General features: G+C 29.3%; 1 protein-coding gene across 11 annotated transcripts in view; it reads right to left on the bottom strand.

Annotated features, from left to right (window-relative positions):
• Positions 1 to 19,816, bottom strand: part of LOC127701547 (cell adhesion molecule DSCAM-like) — a 61,870-nt gene extending 42,054 nt beyond the window's left edge. For 4 of the 11 annotated variants that reach the window (XM_052205464.1, XM_052205467.1, XM_052205471.1 and 1 more), the window contains exons 1-2: positions 19,430 to 19,814; positions 11 to 378 (exon numbers count right to left, since the gene is read on the bottom strand). In XM_052205464.1, the coding sequence (XP_052061424.1) occupies positions 11 to 62 (52 nt within the window). In that variant the 5' untranslated portion in view covers positions 63 to 378; positions 19,430 to 19,814. Of the gene's footprint in view, positions 1 to 10; positions 379 to 19,429 lie in introns of all 11 variants that reach the window. The other 7 variants (XM_052205462.1, XM_052205465.1, XM_052205466.1 and 4 more) reach the window with 4 other exon arrangements.
• Positions 19,817 to 20,316: the final 500 nt, after the last annotated feature.

Here is a 20,316-nt window from a genome sequence, read left to right as displayed (position 1 = left end):
TAATTCTCACCTTCCAAAATGTGCAGAAGTAGAAGCAACAATCGTAAGATGCTAATCCACATGACATTGCCGTCGGTTCCTGGCTAAGTAAGGTTCATTGGACGCGAAAGCTTCCTAGCTTTTCAAATCTCAGAAGAAGAAATCTAACAAATAACATATATCTCCAACAAAAAATATCTATAACATCCTTTACATTATAAAACTTTCACTTCATATATTATATCCATATGTAAATCTGCTAATCTTATTTAAATCCTCATTTTAAAATGAAATTTGAATCACTTGCTATTCCTTTAGAAGTCACATCTGATTTAAATATACTCCACAATTCTTCCAAGACAATATTTCTTTGTTAATTCTCCTGGAGTATATATTTATCTGAAATGAGAAATCATAAACTAGAGTTAAGGCAATAAATACAGTTTACAGTTTACAAGTTTACAACTAGATAATTGGCCAATAATTGATAAAAGTTTATCACCCTTATCTAGAATCTACCTGGACAAAATCGTGGGGACATATTGTTCAACGTACTGTACACTCTATAAATAAGAATGAATTGGGAAGCTGTACAGTGTACCGTGAATTGATACTAAGGCTTAGTGTACACTAACTGTGCACTGTATAATTAAGATTTGGGAAGCTGTACAGTGTATTGTGACTTTATATTAGGGCTAATAGTACAAAAAACTGTACACTCCATAAATAAGAATGATTAGAAAAGCTGTACAGTATACCGTGACTTGATACTAAGGTTTTCTGTACAACAAACTCTGCATTGTATAAATAATTATGATTTAGGGAGCTGTACAGTGTACAGTGAATTGATACTAAGCCTTACTGTACAACGAATTGTGCACTGTATACACAATTATGACTTAGGAAGCTGTACAGTGTACTGTGACTTTATACATGTATACATATATATATATACTGTTTTAATATTTTATGTTGTTTGAAACAAAAAATTCTTATTACTGGAAGGGATTCAACTTTTTTCAACAACAAGCAAGTCAGGAAACTTGCATTAGTTGTTGTATTTTTATTAACTGAACAGTGTTTTATACAAGTTTTAAAGGAAGTGAAGTTAACATTAGTACTAAAATTTTGTTCTGTGCTACAAAGAAAAGAACCTTAATGAAAGCTATCAATGATATACAGACAGATAATGGTTCAATGAATTGTTTTATCTTGTTTTTGACCACTGAATCTGATCTATTTGGCAATGTAAAGTTCATTTCTACTGCCAAATCTAATTTGTAGAGGTGTTAATCTTAGAGTTCACTTTCAGGTTAAATTGTTCAATGCATATTTTCAACCACATCAATCAAAGAAATTTACCCAAAAAAAATATGGAACATGAAAAATGAAAGTAATTTACTGTTAAATAACTGTAACTTTTATATGCATCTTGTGCTTTGGTTTTCCCAGAGAACATAAATAAAGAAGTAACAGTACACTTGGAAAACACGTATATATTAGTAGAAAACACATATATTTCCATATATCTTATGTTTAAAATGTTTATTCATATTTATTTATGATATTAATAGAAGACACCATTTATAGTTTTACATGTGTTAATGCCTAAAATGGAATAAATAATCGAAAACAAGTTATGTAAAAAGAAAAAAATTCTGACAAACCTCAAGATTTTTCCAGAGAAAAAATATGCCCAGTATATAATAAGGTGTTAAATACACATAATGTTAATCATTGGTCAGGTATGATGAAATTGACATGGTTATCGATGAGATATTGACATCTAATGATATAGTGGGTAATTACATGTAGGTGGTGGTAAGGATGTAAAAATGTCTAAAGGACTCATCGTGATGGTTACGTAGGGATGTAAAAATGTCTCACAGACTCCTTAAATAGTCACAAAGACCTGGTCAACATTCAATGTCTTGAACTCGCAAGTTTTTGCTCTCTGTATATGACTTTTAAATGAGGAACAGCAATTAAAGTACCATTCCTTTTCTTTGGGATTTGTCAAGTGGGTGTAGGCATTGTGTGTCCTGCTTAAATACATGATTTCCGTTCTTTTCTGTTACACTAAAAAATCTAAAAATATTCTAAATGTTTCAATGTCTTCATGGCCTTATAGATAGTAAAAATTTATATTATTTCACAAAAGATATGTCTAATTATGGGCAATTCATAAACATAATGCTTCAAAATTTGCTAGACATGACATCAAACAAAAGCTCTTATTTCAAATTCTCTAAAACTAAGCTTGAAATACCTTACCCCTTTTTTGTGTGAGATATCTTGGTTAAGTTATAAGCAGAAAACAGAGGCAACTCAAATATTATCTTCACAGATATAAAATAAACTTACTTTAAATCAAAAGTATACAATTAAACCTCTAAACATTCCACAACTTGACCACTGGATAGTTAATAAATCAATGCCACACAACAATGACAATCGTTATATAATATTACAAAATTATTTTTCATTTTTAGTCAAATTATCACTTCTTCTACAATAACTTGCTAATCTCCCTAATTTGTCTTTACATGAATGTCAATCAAAAATATTGACCTGCCTCAGGCAGACATGAAATTGATTCCTACCTGCAAGACAGGTGTGCAACATACTGTATACAGTTAACTGGTACCCCAACCCCCTGCAGTTAGCTATGGACTATAGAAATCTCAAGAACCATGTCATTTTTATGGCTAGAGGCTGTAAAATCCAAGTCAAGTGAATTATTACTATGATAAACTAAATAAATATTATTTTTCAAAATATTGATATTTATAATAGATCAATTTCAATATTTTGACCCAGAAACAAAGAAGTTAAACATACAAGTTTTTAAAGGATTTAAAGGTCATCTCTTCAGTTAGTCCTACGATCGTAAAAATACTTCTATTTAAATCTATAAAGTGGCCATAAAAGATGAAAGCATTTAAATTTAAAGAAAGAAAGAATTTAAGCTTGGCTCTTATTTCTTAATATATCAGCTCATTTTCAGTTATATTTTTTACATTTAAACTACATCATTTTCAAAATATAACAAAACCTCTCATTTAATGGTTGTCTATATATGGAAAAGCTTCGTATTGGAAATCAATGAACAATAAGATTTCATTTGCTAATATGATAATTTCAAATGAATTATGTAAATTTATGATAAACTGTAATGAACAGCTAACACATCATTGCTGAAGTAAAATTGTCCTTCGATTTTACTGCACAAATATATTTTTTTAATGACTTTCTGTTTGAACATGCATCTTTTCTATGTATGAATTTCTAAAATAGGCCATTTTATTCATTTATGATGTTCAGGGAAGTAATTAAATCTATAAACTTCCGTTCCTCTTGCTACTGAAGCTGAGAATAAGCAGAATATAGCAGAAGTCTAACGTCTACAACCCAACAACCATATCTAACCAAACTGTGAAAATAATAGGTATCAATAAAACTCGACAATAAAAAAATTATCAGTTATGATATGAAACAAAGGAAAAACCTGGTTTCAACGCTAATTAAATGATAATGAACACCATGTGGTGATAATTTATGTAGTATTTTTATCAACTTAGTTTATAATCAATTCAAATGAGACACAACAAAATATGTTACAATAAATTAATATTGTTCCTGATGATAAAACTAGAAAGAAAAAAAAGCCTCTATCCTATGTTAGAATAACATGATTACATGTAAGCAGAAATTTAAATTTCAAAATACATGTATAAAGTACTGGTATTTGATCATCTTATTCTCAATATAATACTCAATGGGTCTGACATGCCCCACTTTTGATAGATCAGATATGTATTTTTAATTCCTGTCTTGAACAATATAGTTCTAGGTAAGTCTGAAATGCGATTATGTCCCCCTTTTTTGATAGATCAGATATATATTTTAATTCATGTCTACAACAACATACTCCTTGGTAAATCTGACATGCCCCCCTTTTTTTGATAGATCAGATATATATTTTTAATTCCTGTCTACAACAACATGATCTATCAATAGGGATCAATAATAGACACATCATGTATTGAATCTGTTTGGCCTCAGGCTGATACCATCTTTCTTCTGATCGGTCAAAACAGGAAAAATTTGTCAACAAAAAGAGTGTGTCAGAAAATAAACAAATTTTCTTTCAGTTTCTATTCCTTATTCTTTCAATGACTTATTAACTTAGCAGCATGAGGGAACTACTGAAAAAGAAGGAAAACCATCATTTCAAAATAAGGAGACTTTATTTTAATTACTGTAAATTCAAAATTTTTTGCAGGTATTGATTATTATGATTTTTAAAAAATGCACAAAAATGCAAGGTTAATTTATTGCTATTTCAAGAAAATGCAGCATACCAATAATGCTTTAAATATTTTTTAATTTAAAATGCAAGCTTTTATTTTTGGGAAACCTATCCTGTTTCAATTTTCACAATATTAAAAGCATCACAAAAATTCCTGATTTTTCAGACTCTTATACATAACAGAAGATTATTATCTATTCAAATATTAATTTCATTTTACAACATATCTTTAAATTGGTTCTGTTTTGTACTTTTTTACTGAATGCCACCAAATTATTCTAAAAAATTTCCTTTAAATTGATTTTATTTTTTAGCGTATGTTACAGCCTTTTTATGAAAGAAATTTCAAATATCTCCTGATAAAAAAAAAATTCTTTCATTTTATTATAAGCAGTCAATATTAAAATAATAGAAACATAACTTGCAGAATCTAGACCTCAATTTTATCATAGGTTTATAGCATATACTTGATTCAACATATAGCAAAATAGTTGCTCCGGGCATGGTTGTTAGTGATATCTATTCAACATCAAATTATCTGGAAAACATAAAAATAAAACATTTACAAGATCTAAAGTCTGGGTCAAATACTTCACAAAGAAATTAAAATTTATGGTCAATGTCCGAACATTACTATCAGATAATCAAATGATGAAAAAACAGCTTTATAGCAATCAATATTTTAAAGTTTACAAGAATACAAGTCCACTTAGTACTTGCCTTAGCGAGAAACATAAAGATCCTATCGCTTAAATTCAAATCATCGGAAAAATTAACTATTGATCAATGGGAACTAACTTCCAACTAATTATTTGAAAGAAAAGGAACACCTAAGATGCTAAAAATGAAATGACAAAATATAATCAGTTGGTAAAGGCAAAATGAAATGTACATTGTAGAACTCTAATTAGTTGACAAAAGCGACTAAAAGCCTACTTATAAAATAGGTGCAAGGTTTGTCCAAGATAAAATTACCTAAATTGAATAGACCGAAAGCAAATATGAGCGATAGTTGCAACTAATTACGCTTTTTCAATTGCATTTAAAAGGCCATCAATGCTTCGAAGATAAAGAATTTTAAAACATGTCGCCTCTCAATTATATAACCTACAGGTGTTATTGCCAGTCATTGCTTTAATAGTATTTACACAAAACATTAAATTGGGAATCTTCTGTCATATTCAGGACAGGTACCTTTATGTTCTTTCAATATATTTATCACTTTAGTTATTTGTGCTTCCTATCTGAAGAAACACTCTGCGTGAGTTAGCCAACAATATAGTGCATGCAGCCTTGTACGTCTTACACAAAATACTTTGGACCAAGTTGTTTGAATACACCTGAAAACTGTAATTGTTGATCTCTCTGTTATAATGATATTTACAATGTAAGAAATCTTTTCTATATATAAAGGTGATAGACTGTGCATTTTGTTTACTAAGCTAACGCACTGAAGGAGTTAACTTTTCAACAATTAAAAACATTTAATATTAATTGAAAATAAAAAGTCAAAAGATTTCCCTTATGTAGTAAATCATTTCACAGTGGTTTAAATGTTTACTTAGCAGCTGTGGATCCAGGATTTAAAGAAAGGGGGTCACCAAGAAAAAGTTAGGAGTTAGACTTGCAAAAAATTGATGCACTTGCCATATATGTAGCTCCATAAGGGAGGACATATTAGCTGATGCCCCCCCACCCCCTATATCTGCCTCTGATTGGTCTAAGTTATTACGATCAACATTCAAAATCATTTTTAAAAAATTTTCTTTTTAATCAAACTTAACACCTTACAGACAACCATTTTATTAAACTGACCCAGTTAACCTGAGTATCAGACTGATATCAAGTGATCTATTCAAACCAGTATCAGACTGATATCAAGTGATCTATTCAAACCAGTATCAGACTGATATCAAGTGATCTATTCAAACCAGTATCAGACTGATATCAAGTGATCTATTCAAACCAGTATCAGACTGATATCAAGTGATATATTCAATCCAGTATCAGACTGATATTAAGTGATCTATTCAAACCAGTATCAGACTGATATTAAGTGATATATTCAAACCAGTATCAGACTGATATCAAGTGATATATTCAAACCAGTATCAGACTGATATCAAGTGATATATTCAAAGTTTGAATTCATGTAATTATTTACCCCAAAAAACAAAAAAAAGTTCAAAATAGAAACAGTAAATATACACACACACAACAATGGCTGTGTCTATGAATTCTGAAAAATGACAGGTAGTTAATGAATATTCATGAGAAAAACTCATGTCAATTTCAGCTTTAATCAAAATTCAAAACAATTAATTCATAATTTATAACAATCCAATAACATTGTCTGATTATAAAGATTTAAACATGTTGATTTTAATGGATTGTATGGTTTTACTGTTCAATTTTAAATGATTCTATAGCATGTGCTAAGTGGAACATTTTTATAACATAATGTTTTGCCTGAATAAATATAATTAATAATAATTCATACAATGTGATGTGTCTGTAGTACAACCTATTTTCCTACTAAAACCTACTTTTAAATTGAGTAATTTGTACCGATCAAAACTCATAAATTACATGATGCCATTTTGATTATTACAAAAAAACATGCAAACGTTTGATAAATTATTTAGATTAAAATTGGTGTGCCTTCACCTGTATTTAAAAGACAACATTTAAACAAACAAATTGAACAATTTTGAGTCATATTAAAATTATATTTTGAAAAATTATTTAAAAAATATTTTTTATTGCATAATTGAAATGCACATGCACGTTACTTTGAAGTATTAAATAAGGATACTTGTTATTGATCTTAATTGTGTTTTAAAAAAGAAAAATCACTCAGTTTTGTACATGCATTAATGTTTTACATATCTGTAACGATTTATAAGATTTATCATAATATGCATGAAGACATTATTTTCACTGTTATGTTAAAAAAAATATGTCTTTTCAGGTCACTGTTAACATTTTCTTGTACATTTATTGGCATTAATTTCTAATCATATGTTATTCAATCATTTGAAGCTTTAATATATTCCCAGACATATAATACATATTATTTGTATCAATGTCTGTGTTATAATGCTACATGTATTTTGAACCAAATGATCCTTTAATCCTATCTCTTCTACGACGGAAAGTAAACGACGAGACAACTGACTTGAAACTCATGAAAGACCAATGATGTAGCCACACAGGAAGTAATATCTTTAGATGTGCATTACATGTCAAATAATCACCGCCTACTGTACGGCTGTAAAATGACAAATTCGGAAGGTCAAAATTAGATAGAGGTATCATTAACCAGGAATTGTTATAAATGTTGTTCACGGAATTAAATGTTTTAATTTGACCTCGTAACATTCTTCAAAAACTGTCTAATTATTAATTGTTGATCGTTTTATAGTAAACTAATAATTTTTCAAGGCAAATTAAATGTGGTTTTCATTGACAAAAGTGTCATTTTTATAAAACGTTACACTTGACATTTTTGACATTATAACAAACGGCTTAGATCATGCAATGGTTTCATGTATTGAAGCTATGTCTGTCTCCTATACAGCCTTGATTGAGGAGATTTTAATACCAGGGTGTATTGGTTTACTTCCATATAAAATTTCAAATTAACTATGTAGTTTACAAACATGCACCTATTAAACCATGTGGGATTTTTATAATTTTAAAACATCCCACTGCACTTTGCATTAATCAAAATTATTCTTAAATTACAATAAACTAAAAATTCCTCTATCATTCTACCGAACAACATTTTTGGGCAATTTTGTTGATTTTCTGATGCCATTTGTAAGTTTTGCAAGTTATCTGAAATTTTGTAACATAAGTACTTTTCAAACAAAATTGTTCTTATAAGACAACAATACTTTGAAGATAGTTTCAAGTTGCCTTAGGTAGACATAAAATTGATTTCTACCAGCAAAACAGGTGTGCAACATACTATAAACAGTTAACTGGTTCCCCACTCCCCTGCAGTTAGCTATGGACTATAGAAATCTCAAGGACCATTTAATTTTCTAAGTTAACTGAAACTACCTCCAGCAATTTTATTTCTTTAAATGCAAGTTTTGTTTTGCATTGAAACTACCTCCAGAAACTTTATTTTTATAAATGTAAGTTTTGATTTGTAAGTTTATATATATAAACAGTGTAATTCCTATGCAATGTATAGTTAATCTACACCGCTGTACCAAGAAACAAACCAATTGTTGACTCAACAAAATTACAAACCAACTAAAGTTATCCTATAAAAATCTTTAATCTATTAAGGGTGGGTGTCTTATCAAAACAGATGAAGTCAGGTATATTCTCACAGTGGAGATCTAATAATAATACACATCAAGGATTATTCAATGTGATTATACGGTGCATTCTATAAAGTATACAATCAAAAACCATAATCCCAATGTCGTTAAAAACATCAACCACAATGTCAGTACTGGGGAGTGTATCATATTCTATATTCTATACCTAAATTACATACTTTCCATGAAGCTTAACTTATTAGACTTGCAAATATATTTTTTCCGAAACCTGCTTATCATTGACTAACTGTTTATAGTTCTATTATTCATGCATGACAAAAAGAAGCCTGAAAAGAAATTCCCATTGCTTTCAAATCAGGGGTAAAAAAATGAAGTACGAACTAAAGTCTCCCTATTCAGGATGTGTAAAATCCGAAGACTTTATGTTGGTCATGTCAGGTGTTGATATATTGTCACCTGTAGTTAAACCGGCCCATGATTGAATAATAAATAAATTAGGCGTGCAACATACAAGGTTTTAAGTTAATATTGACAGGCCTTATTCAAATAAAAATTCAATTAAATATGCTGCAAATTATGACTGGTGAACAAATACAATAGGCTGAACTTCCTGACTGAGGAATGATAGGGGGGATAATCCATTACCATGGGACTGTAGAAAGTGAAGATGTTAAAAACCACCATCGGAAGTTCCAAACCTAGGGAAGGATGACTTCATTAAGGCTAGTTTTAGAAACCACAAGAATTTTAATAATCAAATTAAGATAAAGAGAACCATTTATATGTTTTCTTAATCCTTGGGGATAAACCACAGCCACAAAAGGTAAAATGATGAAAAGTGAAACCAAGAAAATCCATCAACGGAAGTTCACTGATTTTAAGTAAGCAAAGATCACATTAGCATCCAAGAAGAATTTAAAGAATCCAAGTATAAAATGACCGTTTACATCTTTTTAAATTTCCTCAGAAAGAAATCCTTTTGATTGCATCAACTTATCCTAACATATTGTACGAGGTCTATTTCTCAAAATAAGATAGGACAACATCAAGTTATCACCCTGAGAGCTAATTCCCAAACACAACACCCTCACAAACATCAAGCTATCATCAACTTACCCAATAAAAACAACATTATTTAAGTTGATCCACACCATCAAAAAATATTTTAAAAGATTTTCTGTTCACTTGAAGTAGTTTCCAAGCACAAAAGAACTCATTCGAAAAATTTGATGAATCTCAACCATTTTCCTTTGAATGAATTTTACAACATAATAAACATTGAAGTTTGAGGGTTTACAGGCAATAACTCATATAAAGATACATCAATTTAAGTACAAATAATATCCAACTCAAGTTGAAAAATCATACTAAGTTCTTCTTTTCTACGGATACAATATTCTCCAAGAACCAATCACAACATGTGAAGAGGTCCACCATTTCTGGTTGATTTGTTACAAAATTAGCAATTTAAGAATTTTTTCACAGATTTCTTCCCTAATAGAGACCTGAGGACACTCATATCTTTCTAAGACTGGAAAATGACTCAACATCAATTATTTAGAAAATTGTAATCATAAAGAAATAGTCAACTGTGAAATGGAATCAGTGTGCTTTACTGGAATTGTAAAATAATTAAATTTCACAAGAGATTGTGAACCACTAAGAAAACAAGACTATTTAAACAACAATCATTTAATCCATGTAATCTGGAATGAAAAACAGAAAAAAATCAATTCCAAGGCAGAAATTACCAGCAGAAAACATGAAAGAGTACACCTGGGAACAGTATATCTATATATGTTCCTGAGTACACCAAGAAACAAATGGACAATGCTGCTGCACCAACAATATTTTAAAAATTTCATATCATATGTTCTTTTCAGTATCTAATAATGCAGATTAATTATATATGTTTATTTTTATAAACAGCCTTTGCAAAATGTAGAAAAAATACATTTCAGCCTCCACAATAGATTCAAATATTAGAAAAGTTCACTGCTGTTGTTTAAGGTTGGATTTAAGGATGTTCGCTCCTCTGTTTTAAAATAACAAGGTTTGTAAAAGACTGTTATAGATTGAAAGAATATGAATAAGGGAACTTAAAAATTAGAAAAAAACGATAGGTCCGTTTTCTAGTTTTTGAGATATAACCAATTGAAAATTTGGCGGGAAATGGTTTTCTCTAGATTTTTCATACATTTAACATTGACACCTTTTTCCTTTCAAGAACAATGAAAAAATAACAAGAATTTTATAAAATTTTCAAAAATGACTTTTAAAACTATATGCAATAAAATTAAGAAAAGAAAAGAAGGGGTCAGTTGGCAAAATTTTTATTGACACCACATGGATAAAACTAGAGGATTCCGAATATCTGACAAAAAGTCAAAAACAAGAGTAGTGAACATCCTTAAGAGATGAAAATAGAAGAAAATTCTACTTTGTAGATTGATAAGCCTTAACTGACTGATGGAAATAAAATATTCAACCATGTTTTACATGTAACTTTAAAATCATCTAATTTCAAAAAGAAAGAATTACTGATACACCCACAGTTGATGCAATCTGATCACCCTTGAAAACTTAATGCTATGAATTTTGTGGATAAAAACTTCTCTGATGATTTATCAATACACTGCCTACTGTTCTGATATGAGCTATCTCTTTCTGAACATTTATCACTAAGTTGGAGGCCTGATACTAAATTAGAAACCAGTTTTCGATACAGTTAGGGCATGTCAAGTAGGACTAGGTCAGTCAGAAGCCATATTTCACTATCAAGTATGGGGTCTGATTCTGTGGCTGATACACTATGGACATGCAGGGTCAAACACATTCTAAGGAGTGATGTCAGTTGTGAAATATTACATGCACATATCTCTCACCAGGACATACCATCTCAGGATGCAGCTTGAAAAGATACTGCATGCCAACATGTCAAGATTTAACAGATTTCAAACTTGAACTGTCAAAGACCTTAAAGTTATAGAGTACAGATTGCCTATAGTTTCTTTAGCCTTCAGGAAACAGAGTATTCTTTTGCAAAAAACTTCTATTTCCATCAATCAAAATATATATGTAATAAATCATAAATTACACATATAAATAATTACATGTACCAGTAAATCTGAACTAGAAATGAAGAGGATAAAAAAAGAAGACTCGAGTCAACTCAATTTTACAAATATAACAATCTTGACCTGTGCTGATTTTGAGACACTTTGAAAACAATATGTTATAAGCTGTAATGTAATAAATAAACATCATGTGCAGGTACATTGTCTTACATTTACATCCCATAACACCTTCCAATGATCATAAGCAGTCTTTAGATTGGTGGTCAAATATTTATAACTGTTTTAATTTGAAAATTTAAATTAAACCTACTAACCAAGGATTCTAAAATTAACCATGAAAACATTGGCATAAAACCTTAAAACCAAGGATTTCCTAATAAACCATGAAAACATTGGCATAAAACCTACTAACCAAGGATTTCCAAATAAACCATGAACATTATCATTAAACTTTTAAACCAAGGATTTCCAAATAAACCATGAAAACATTGGAATAAAACCCACTAACCAAGGATTTCCAAATAATTCATGAACATTGGCATTAAACCTTTAAAACAAGGATTTCCTAATAAACCATGAAAACATTGGCATAAACATACTAACCAAGGATTTCCAAATAAACCATGAACATTGGCATTTAACCTTTTAAGAATATGGTACTAAAACCTATAAACCAATGATTTCTAAATGAACTATGCAAATTGACATTAAATCTACACACCAATGTGTTTCAAATAAACCATGAACATTGAAATTTGTAAATATATGGTACTTTTACAGAAGAAGTAAATACAGAGGTCTTACAATAAAAACCAGTTACTTGTAAGAACTAGGTTGGAACTTCTTTTTTCTATAAAGAGGCCCTCCCTTTCAGATTTTATTGATCTAGTCTAGTTAACAGTTATCTTGTAATCCTATTGTTCTTGTTGGTTCCTCATTGTTATATGATATTGTTCATTATAATGGATAAAATTTCACAACAAAGAGAGACGAGAATCATGATTAATAATTATGAAATTTCTGTATCAATTATTGATTTGTCGATAACAACCTTTGCTTTTCTTGGTAATATGATATAAAATTATTGTTTAGAATGACGCACCTGAATACTACCATGTTGATTACCTTGGTGTATTTCATGCAATAAACATCTGATACTGAATAACAAACTCCACATATCTTCTCCTATGCAACCTTATCCATCGGAAAACAATTCCACGTTTTTTAGACAAACTATGATTAAAATATTGACTTTTTAATTTGGTATTGTGTCTGTAGATGGAGTTATATTACATTTGTACCATTACCAGTAATAATGCAGGATGTCACTAATGTTTATATTACAAAAACCTGCTTTATTTTATCTTCAAATCTATAGGTTAATACTTGATATGACAATTATATGGAAGTTTTAGTACCAAAGCAGACAGTTACAGTACTTTTATAAATTAATCCAAATCCAAAGGAAAATATGAAATAAATCTTACTAGTTTTAAGATGAGGGAAAATATCTCATCTCCTATCTGCAGAAGTTCACAGTTTTCCAAAATATCAAAAATACAACCAAAATTTTAAGCACTGCATTTAAATACAGACTTTTCAACTTTGAAATATGGACAATCTTATCTATGATAAAAATTGGAATCCCCTACATAGTTCTAACTATAAGTATGACACTATACCATTGATATTATCTAGATGTTAGTCAGCATAAGATAGCCACCACACAAACTTGTTCTGGTTATGGACCAAACAACTTATGACAATACTTGATTTCATGAAGAGGTCTACTGATAAAATAGATATCCAAATGATAAGATGTTTCATGAACTTTAAACTCTGATGATTACATGATGATATAAACTTTTATTTCTATTTGTCAATACTTTTCACTTACAAACAACACAGAAAATGAAACATTTCTTTTACTGACTGTCAGAGTACGATAAGTCTCATAGATACATTACACCAACACCAATCACACATCCAAAATCAAGTCAGTATTATAATGCAGAGAAAAAATCAATTGGTTAATGTAATGGTAAAATACTGGAGGTCTTAAAAATCAATTAAAATTAAAGAAATCAAACTTGTTTATGTGAATCTAGATGAATAAATCATTCTCTTTTACATAATAACCATTGAAGTTCTTAAAGCCTACCAGTATAGTACTGTTGGAGAATTGTTACAACTAAAACATTATACAACCTTGTACTATATATATCGGTTGTACAACTTCCCCTGTTATGTATAAGAACAAAAGTACCTCACGTTACAAATGTTATTTTTCATGGACTGATGTATTTTTACATTGACACAGGTTTGCTCTACAAAGATCCATCACAATTTTATTGTTTAAAAGGGAAAAAGGTCCACACAGGCTACAACATGACTGAAGACTCTGTTATATTATTTAGATAAATTGCATTCTTAATCATTGTAAACATGCAGTTTATGTAGGATAATTGTTTCTAAAGGTTATGACTGTAGTCCTAATATAAGTAAGCACTGTTACAATATTTTTTTAGATGTTATATAATTGACTCATACCAATTTTTAAAGAAAAATTTGCAATTCAATTCAAGGAAAACTTTCAAAGTTCAGAATAATCCTTTACATTTCTTACAATTTGCTTAACAATTTGGTAATATCTAATATGCTGAGGTGTAAGAATGTTTTTTAAATTATCTATTTTTCACTGTTACTAAATTTCGTGTATTCAAAGATCAAACCTGTTGGAGAGGTTCTAATTTCATTTGATCTTGCCCCTACCTAGTATCTTCTATAATGATCAAATTACGTGCAGGATATTTTTACTTTTTTTTTTCTTAAATCGCCAAATAGACCACTAGTGAAAATTTCCCTGAACTAAGCTGATAACTTAGAAAAAGAGTTTATGATCAATAAAACTTCCTTGCTGGTTCAACTCGCCACAGTATAACCTTTTGTGCTGATCAATCAATCAATCAATCCTTGCATGTTCAAATAATTTAAATAAAAAAAAATGAGAAGTATGCTTCAATGAGACAGCAACCTACCAACACAAATAACAAAAAGACATCTACAGTACAACATATAGTCTTCAACATCATACAGCTGTTCATAGCATTGTACAGAAACCCAAACAGACCACCAAGAAAAAAAATAAGATAATCTTAAAGAGAATGCAAGCATCTAGAAGCTCAAATATAAATATATAGTTTGATACTATTTTGGTGAATTTACCTTGTACCAGGATGTGTCATCTTTTTTTTTTTAAATTTCAAATTATATATGCATAATTTGTTTTCAATGTTCATAGAAAAATGACAATATTTATGTATTTTTAATCATGCTGTGAATTTAACAGTTATTGAATTTAAAACTAAAGTCAATTCTCGGCTGGAATTCAAAATACTTTTCACCTGTCTAAATTCATCAACAGATAAACATTCGTCTTGATAGAAATAAACATCTAGTATTGAAGGAATAGGTGTAAATTTCATGTAAAAAACCAACAGATGAAGGACAAGTATCTTCTTTATATCAATAAATAGAACCTTATCATTTGTTTTGATACAATGTTGGAAGTTGGCAGGTTGTTCAACAGTTATGTATGATTAAAAGGAAATGTGAGGTAAATGTCAATGAGTCAGCAACACAACAATAGAATAAAACCCCAAAACACAATTCAATAGTGTCAATATTATGGAGGGACACTATAATCATGTCTTTTGGGCAACATCTAAATTAATATACTACCAACTCTTACCAGACTGACAATTGCTTACATCCACTTCATTTGGCCTCTAGTGGATAGCTGTTTCATTGGCAATCATACCACATCTCCTTATAGTGTTGTATATTGACAACACACAAATACATCAACAACCAACTCTTAACAGACTGATTTCACAACGACAAACCAACCACAAACTCGTAACAGACTAATCACACATAGACACACAAACCATCGACTCATTCCAAGCTGATGACATACTAACACACAATCCACCGACTTATACCAGGCTGATGACATACTAACACACATTCCACCAACTTATACCAGGCTGATGACATACTAACACACAATCCACCAACTTATACCAGGATGATGACATACTAACACACATTCCACCAACTTATACCAGGCTGATGACATACTAACACACAATCCACCAACTTATACCAGGCTGATGACATACTAACACACAAACCACCGACTTATACCAGGCTGATGACATACTAACTTACTGACCATTAACTCATATCAGACTGATAACCAAGACAAACAATATAAAACAACAGCTGATTTCATGATTGTCTAATAATTTCAAGTAGATGATGGTCTGTCTAATACAACTAACCAAAAGAAAACACAAACACACAGCAGCATTCAAGACACTTTTCAAATAATCTTCCATCTGGAATGTTTAGAAGTACATTTATGTCAAAAGTTATTCATTTCTTTGAATATCTTTACCATAATTGGCAATCAACAGCAGTGACCAGAACAGAACCTTTACAGAAAACAACAACTGTTCGTTAGAATACAACACTTACAAGTGACAAACTTGTATCATGTGACAAACTTATATCATGTGACATGTTAGGACTAACAAACTCTGTAATCGGTAAAAAGATGACATATAAATCTTATGTCATAAATAGATCAATATCACCCACCATATAATTAGTCATAATTCAATATCAAATCGTAGGTATATATTGCCATGGAAACTATGTTGAGCTTGCAAAAAAAAAAACGCTTTGGAAGAAGATTTTCAAGCTGTGTCATGAAACTTTTATGAAGTGTATTGTTATATGAACTGTGTATATTTTTCACATTATTTAATCATTAAAATATTATAATGTAAAAATTAAAGAAAAACGGTATTAAAAGATGAATTTAAAAATTGAAAAGTTATGCAACCTGCATTTGTAGAAATACCATTGAACATTTATCAATTCCAGCATTGGACAAAATCACTGTTCTCTAATTTTACTTTATCTAAAAAAAAAAGACACTCTCATTAAACATGGAAATTCATTGTGTCCCTTTAAATATAATTCTACTTCTGTCCTTGAAATTAAAAATAAAATAATATTTTGTTAAATTTAATCTTTACACCCTAAACAAACCATTTAAAGTAATCGGTCATCTTTTCAGATATTATTTTTTAATCGAAAAAATAAAATGATAATTTTGGTTCACTTATTCGTTTAATCACACCATTTGAAAACCATAGAAAATGATTGTGAGGTGTTTTGTATTTTTAAAGGGATAGTAGTGACCTACCGACCAATTTATACAGAAATGTAAACAAAACAACTGAAATTTACACCTGTAATTTAATTCTTGATCTTTACCTCTAAAAGCTATTCAAAATTTATTTTATAAGCAAATAAATTGATTTTTATTGTAGAAAATTGGCTCTTTTATTTGTTAAAATTGTATAAATGTTATAAGTTTTGTTTTATTTGTTTTTTATACAAAAATGACCACTGATGTCCAGGTATTTAAATTTCTTTGATATGTCTAGCCACAAAAATTACATGGGTTTCTTTATAATAAAAGTCTTAGAAACTGGGTCAAATGAAAACAAGTATCCAGAGAAAAAAATTTAAACAAATAGGAATTAATTCATTCAACAGTAATAAATTATAAAATGATTATAAAATTTCATATTTTTTTCTATTCAAAAATATTAAATGGCTATTCTTGAAAAAAACATAGGGATTAAAGCATTTCTCTCACCAATGAGTATTTGGTTTGTAAATAGTTTTTTGAAAATCCTCACAAGCTATACAATAATCTTTTAACTGCCTTCCATCCCAAACCCTTGTACAACTTTTTCCTGAATAGCTTTTCGAACTAGCAAATCATATTTCGTTCTTGTCTAAAATACTGTTTCCTACTAAAAATTCTACAAGGAAACAAATTACCTTGTTTTTTCATGACACCACTCATTACAGAACTCTATAAAATTGTCTTTTTTTCATGACACCACTCATTACAGAACTCTATAAAATTGTCTACAAGGTCTATGTAGTGCAGACAAAGTTTGATAGATGATGATGTTAGGTCACACTGATCTACCCACTGTAGACAAATGGATCATCATTAAGGTCTGACATATCTCACCTCAGCCTAACACCCTGATGTGTATGGTAAACAATAGACAATTCTTTAACTGTAAAAGGGTAATGTGGGAATTTTCTTTTCATCTTTACTTTTACATCCAAATTTTTTATGTGAAACACTTTTTAAATCTTGTCTTTTACAGTCATTTTTTTTACTTGAAGAAATTTAAAATGTAATTCCTCTAAAAATGCTATCTTTCCATAAAAATGGTAGATGAGAATATGTGGAATCTTTTACATAAAAATTAAAATTTCTTTTTATTAAATATATATATATATATATTATGAATACTCATTTTTTTCTTGAAAATATATTTATTTTGGAGTTTTAAGATGTCCTAAGAAATTACATAGACATTTCTAAGCGCATGTGAAATTTACAGAGGTTTATTTTGAGTATTAAAGGATAGTTCTATTTTATTCAAGTTAAACATGTTATAATTTAAATTAAAACTCAACATTTATTAAATATTGAATTCAAGACCAAAGTTGGATTACAAAAAGAAGATATGCTTGGTGAAAATTTTCAATGAAATGAAAAAGAAAAACTTAAAAAAAAGAAGGTTTTTCCGTATAAGACAGTAAACATGACAAACATAAAATTATGATAATGTGCGGCAATAAAATTTGTATCACTTATTACTTTAGTGTAATAAATGTCACCGTTATGACAGACCAACAACAAAAATCTTGTCAAAACCAACTTATACTTATAAAATGCAGGAAGACCACAATGTGCTTTTACTTTAATTGGGAAGTACTCTTATATTTTAATTAAAAGATAATTATTCTTATCCAGTTATGTATAAAGATCACAATCATGTAGTCTTTACTTAGTTAGTTAAAAATAGTATATTTAACATGATAGAAAATCAGTGGTTCTATTATATAAGAATTTTTATAAAAAAGTTACTTCTAGCATGAGGAGAAGTCCTCTGAAATGGTTATATATTAGTGATTATAGTTGAAACGTATTTAATTGTCATAACTATGACAAATAATTGGGAACAATTTATACTATTTAGAATTACCCACCACCAGATTATACTAATTATACACATTACCTCAAAAAAATATTACATTTTATGCTTTAACAATAAAAAAATTCAATTCTGAAAATATGGCCTGCATTTGGATCAAGTCAAATTTTTTAAGGTAAAATTATAAGGTTGGATATGATATCATAGTCACGAAGATTTAAAGTTTGGCAACAGCAGTTGAACATATCATTTCATAAATTTGATATAATTGATGCATGAGACAAAAACACTCCTATTGTTTGAATTTGTTTTAAATTTCTTCAAGAGCAAAAAGTTAAGAACAGGTATTTTTTACAAAAGTAAATATTTTTATTTTTCCCCAAAACATCAAATATTTGTTAGAACTATTCGTGAGAGGACACTTATATTCCAATTCACCTGTTTTAAAGAAATATTAGTTTCACTACATCATAAATAAAGCATGCTTAATCGGTAGCCACTCTGACGGATCTATTTAATATGATATACATCATTATGAAAAGAAATTTACCAACAATTTCATATCAATTTCAGACAAACCTTGTAGTTGTATAAAAACTTGTCACCGATCGGCAGGAAATTAGGCAATCATATCCATCATATATATATATATATACACACCTTTAATAACTTTTCCTTGTTTATATTCCAAAATCTTCTCTGAATAAACTTTTTTCTAATTTTTTAAGTTTCTGAAACCTGTAAATCCAGCAAAAATTTCTGAAATAAAATCACTTTTCAGTTAAAACTTCACATAACAATTTTTTTTTCTGCAGCAGAAATAATGTTAATCCTGTTTATTTCTTTTTTTTTATTTTCTTTTAAGAATATTGATAAATCCTGAGATATTCTTCAGTTTACATCAATTTCACGGATTTAACAATATAAGTACAAGATCCCCAACAATTGTCAACAGATGTACATAGAAATATATTAAGTATGAACTACTGAGATTGATATTACCTGAGACTACCTGGTGAAATCTGATTGATTGGACTGAACCAAACATTTACAAAGGGTAGGCAGGATTTAAATCTACCTATGGTTTTGAATGACTAGAGATGTCCAAACTCATTAGTGTAGGAAATCAGCATGAAATTCAACATAATTACCTGTAATCTTAGGTGTTTATACTGTCAGCTGATTAACGAACTGTTTACACCTGTATTATCAGTGTTGTATCTACCCGTTTTTATTTATGTGCATATCAGATGATATTAAGTATAAATAATATATATTTGACACAATTAATTATTACGTTTCTCACTCAATTATTTAGATGTAATTAATATTTCAATAAATTAGCTAAAAAAGAATCAAATTTGTTGTCAGAGAACATGTATGTTTAATTCTACTCAAACAGCTGCTAGGGGCTGTCTTCAACTTGAAGTGGTATGAGAGTTTTGGCTTTGTGTTAAAGACCTCACTATGTCTTTTGGATGTAGAACAGCAAAAATAACATGCTATATCTTTGCTTGTTTTTTTCATGTGCATGTAGATATTTTGTG

The sequence above is a fragment of the Mytilus californianus genome, unplaced genomic scaffold (assembly GCF_021869535.1).
Source record: "Mytilus californianus isolate M0D057914Y unplaced genomic scaffold, xbMytCali1.0.p SCAF_5, whole genome shotgun sequence".
Taxonomy (NCBI): domain Eukaryota; kingdom Metazoa; phylum Mollusca; class Bivalvia; order Mytilida; family Mytilidae; genus Mytilus; species Mytilus californianus.
Note: the sequence above shows the minus strand (reverse complement) of the source record. Positions and strands in the feature narration are given on the sequence as shown.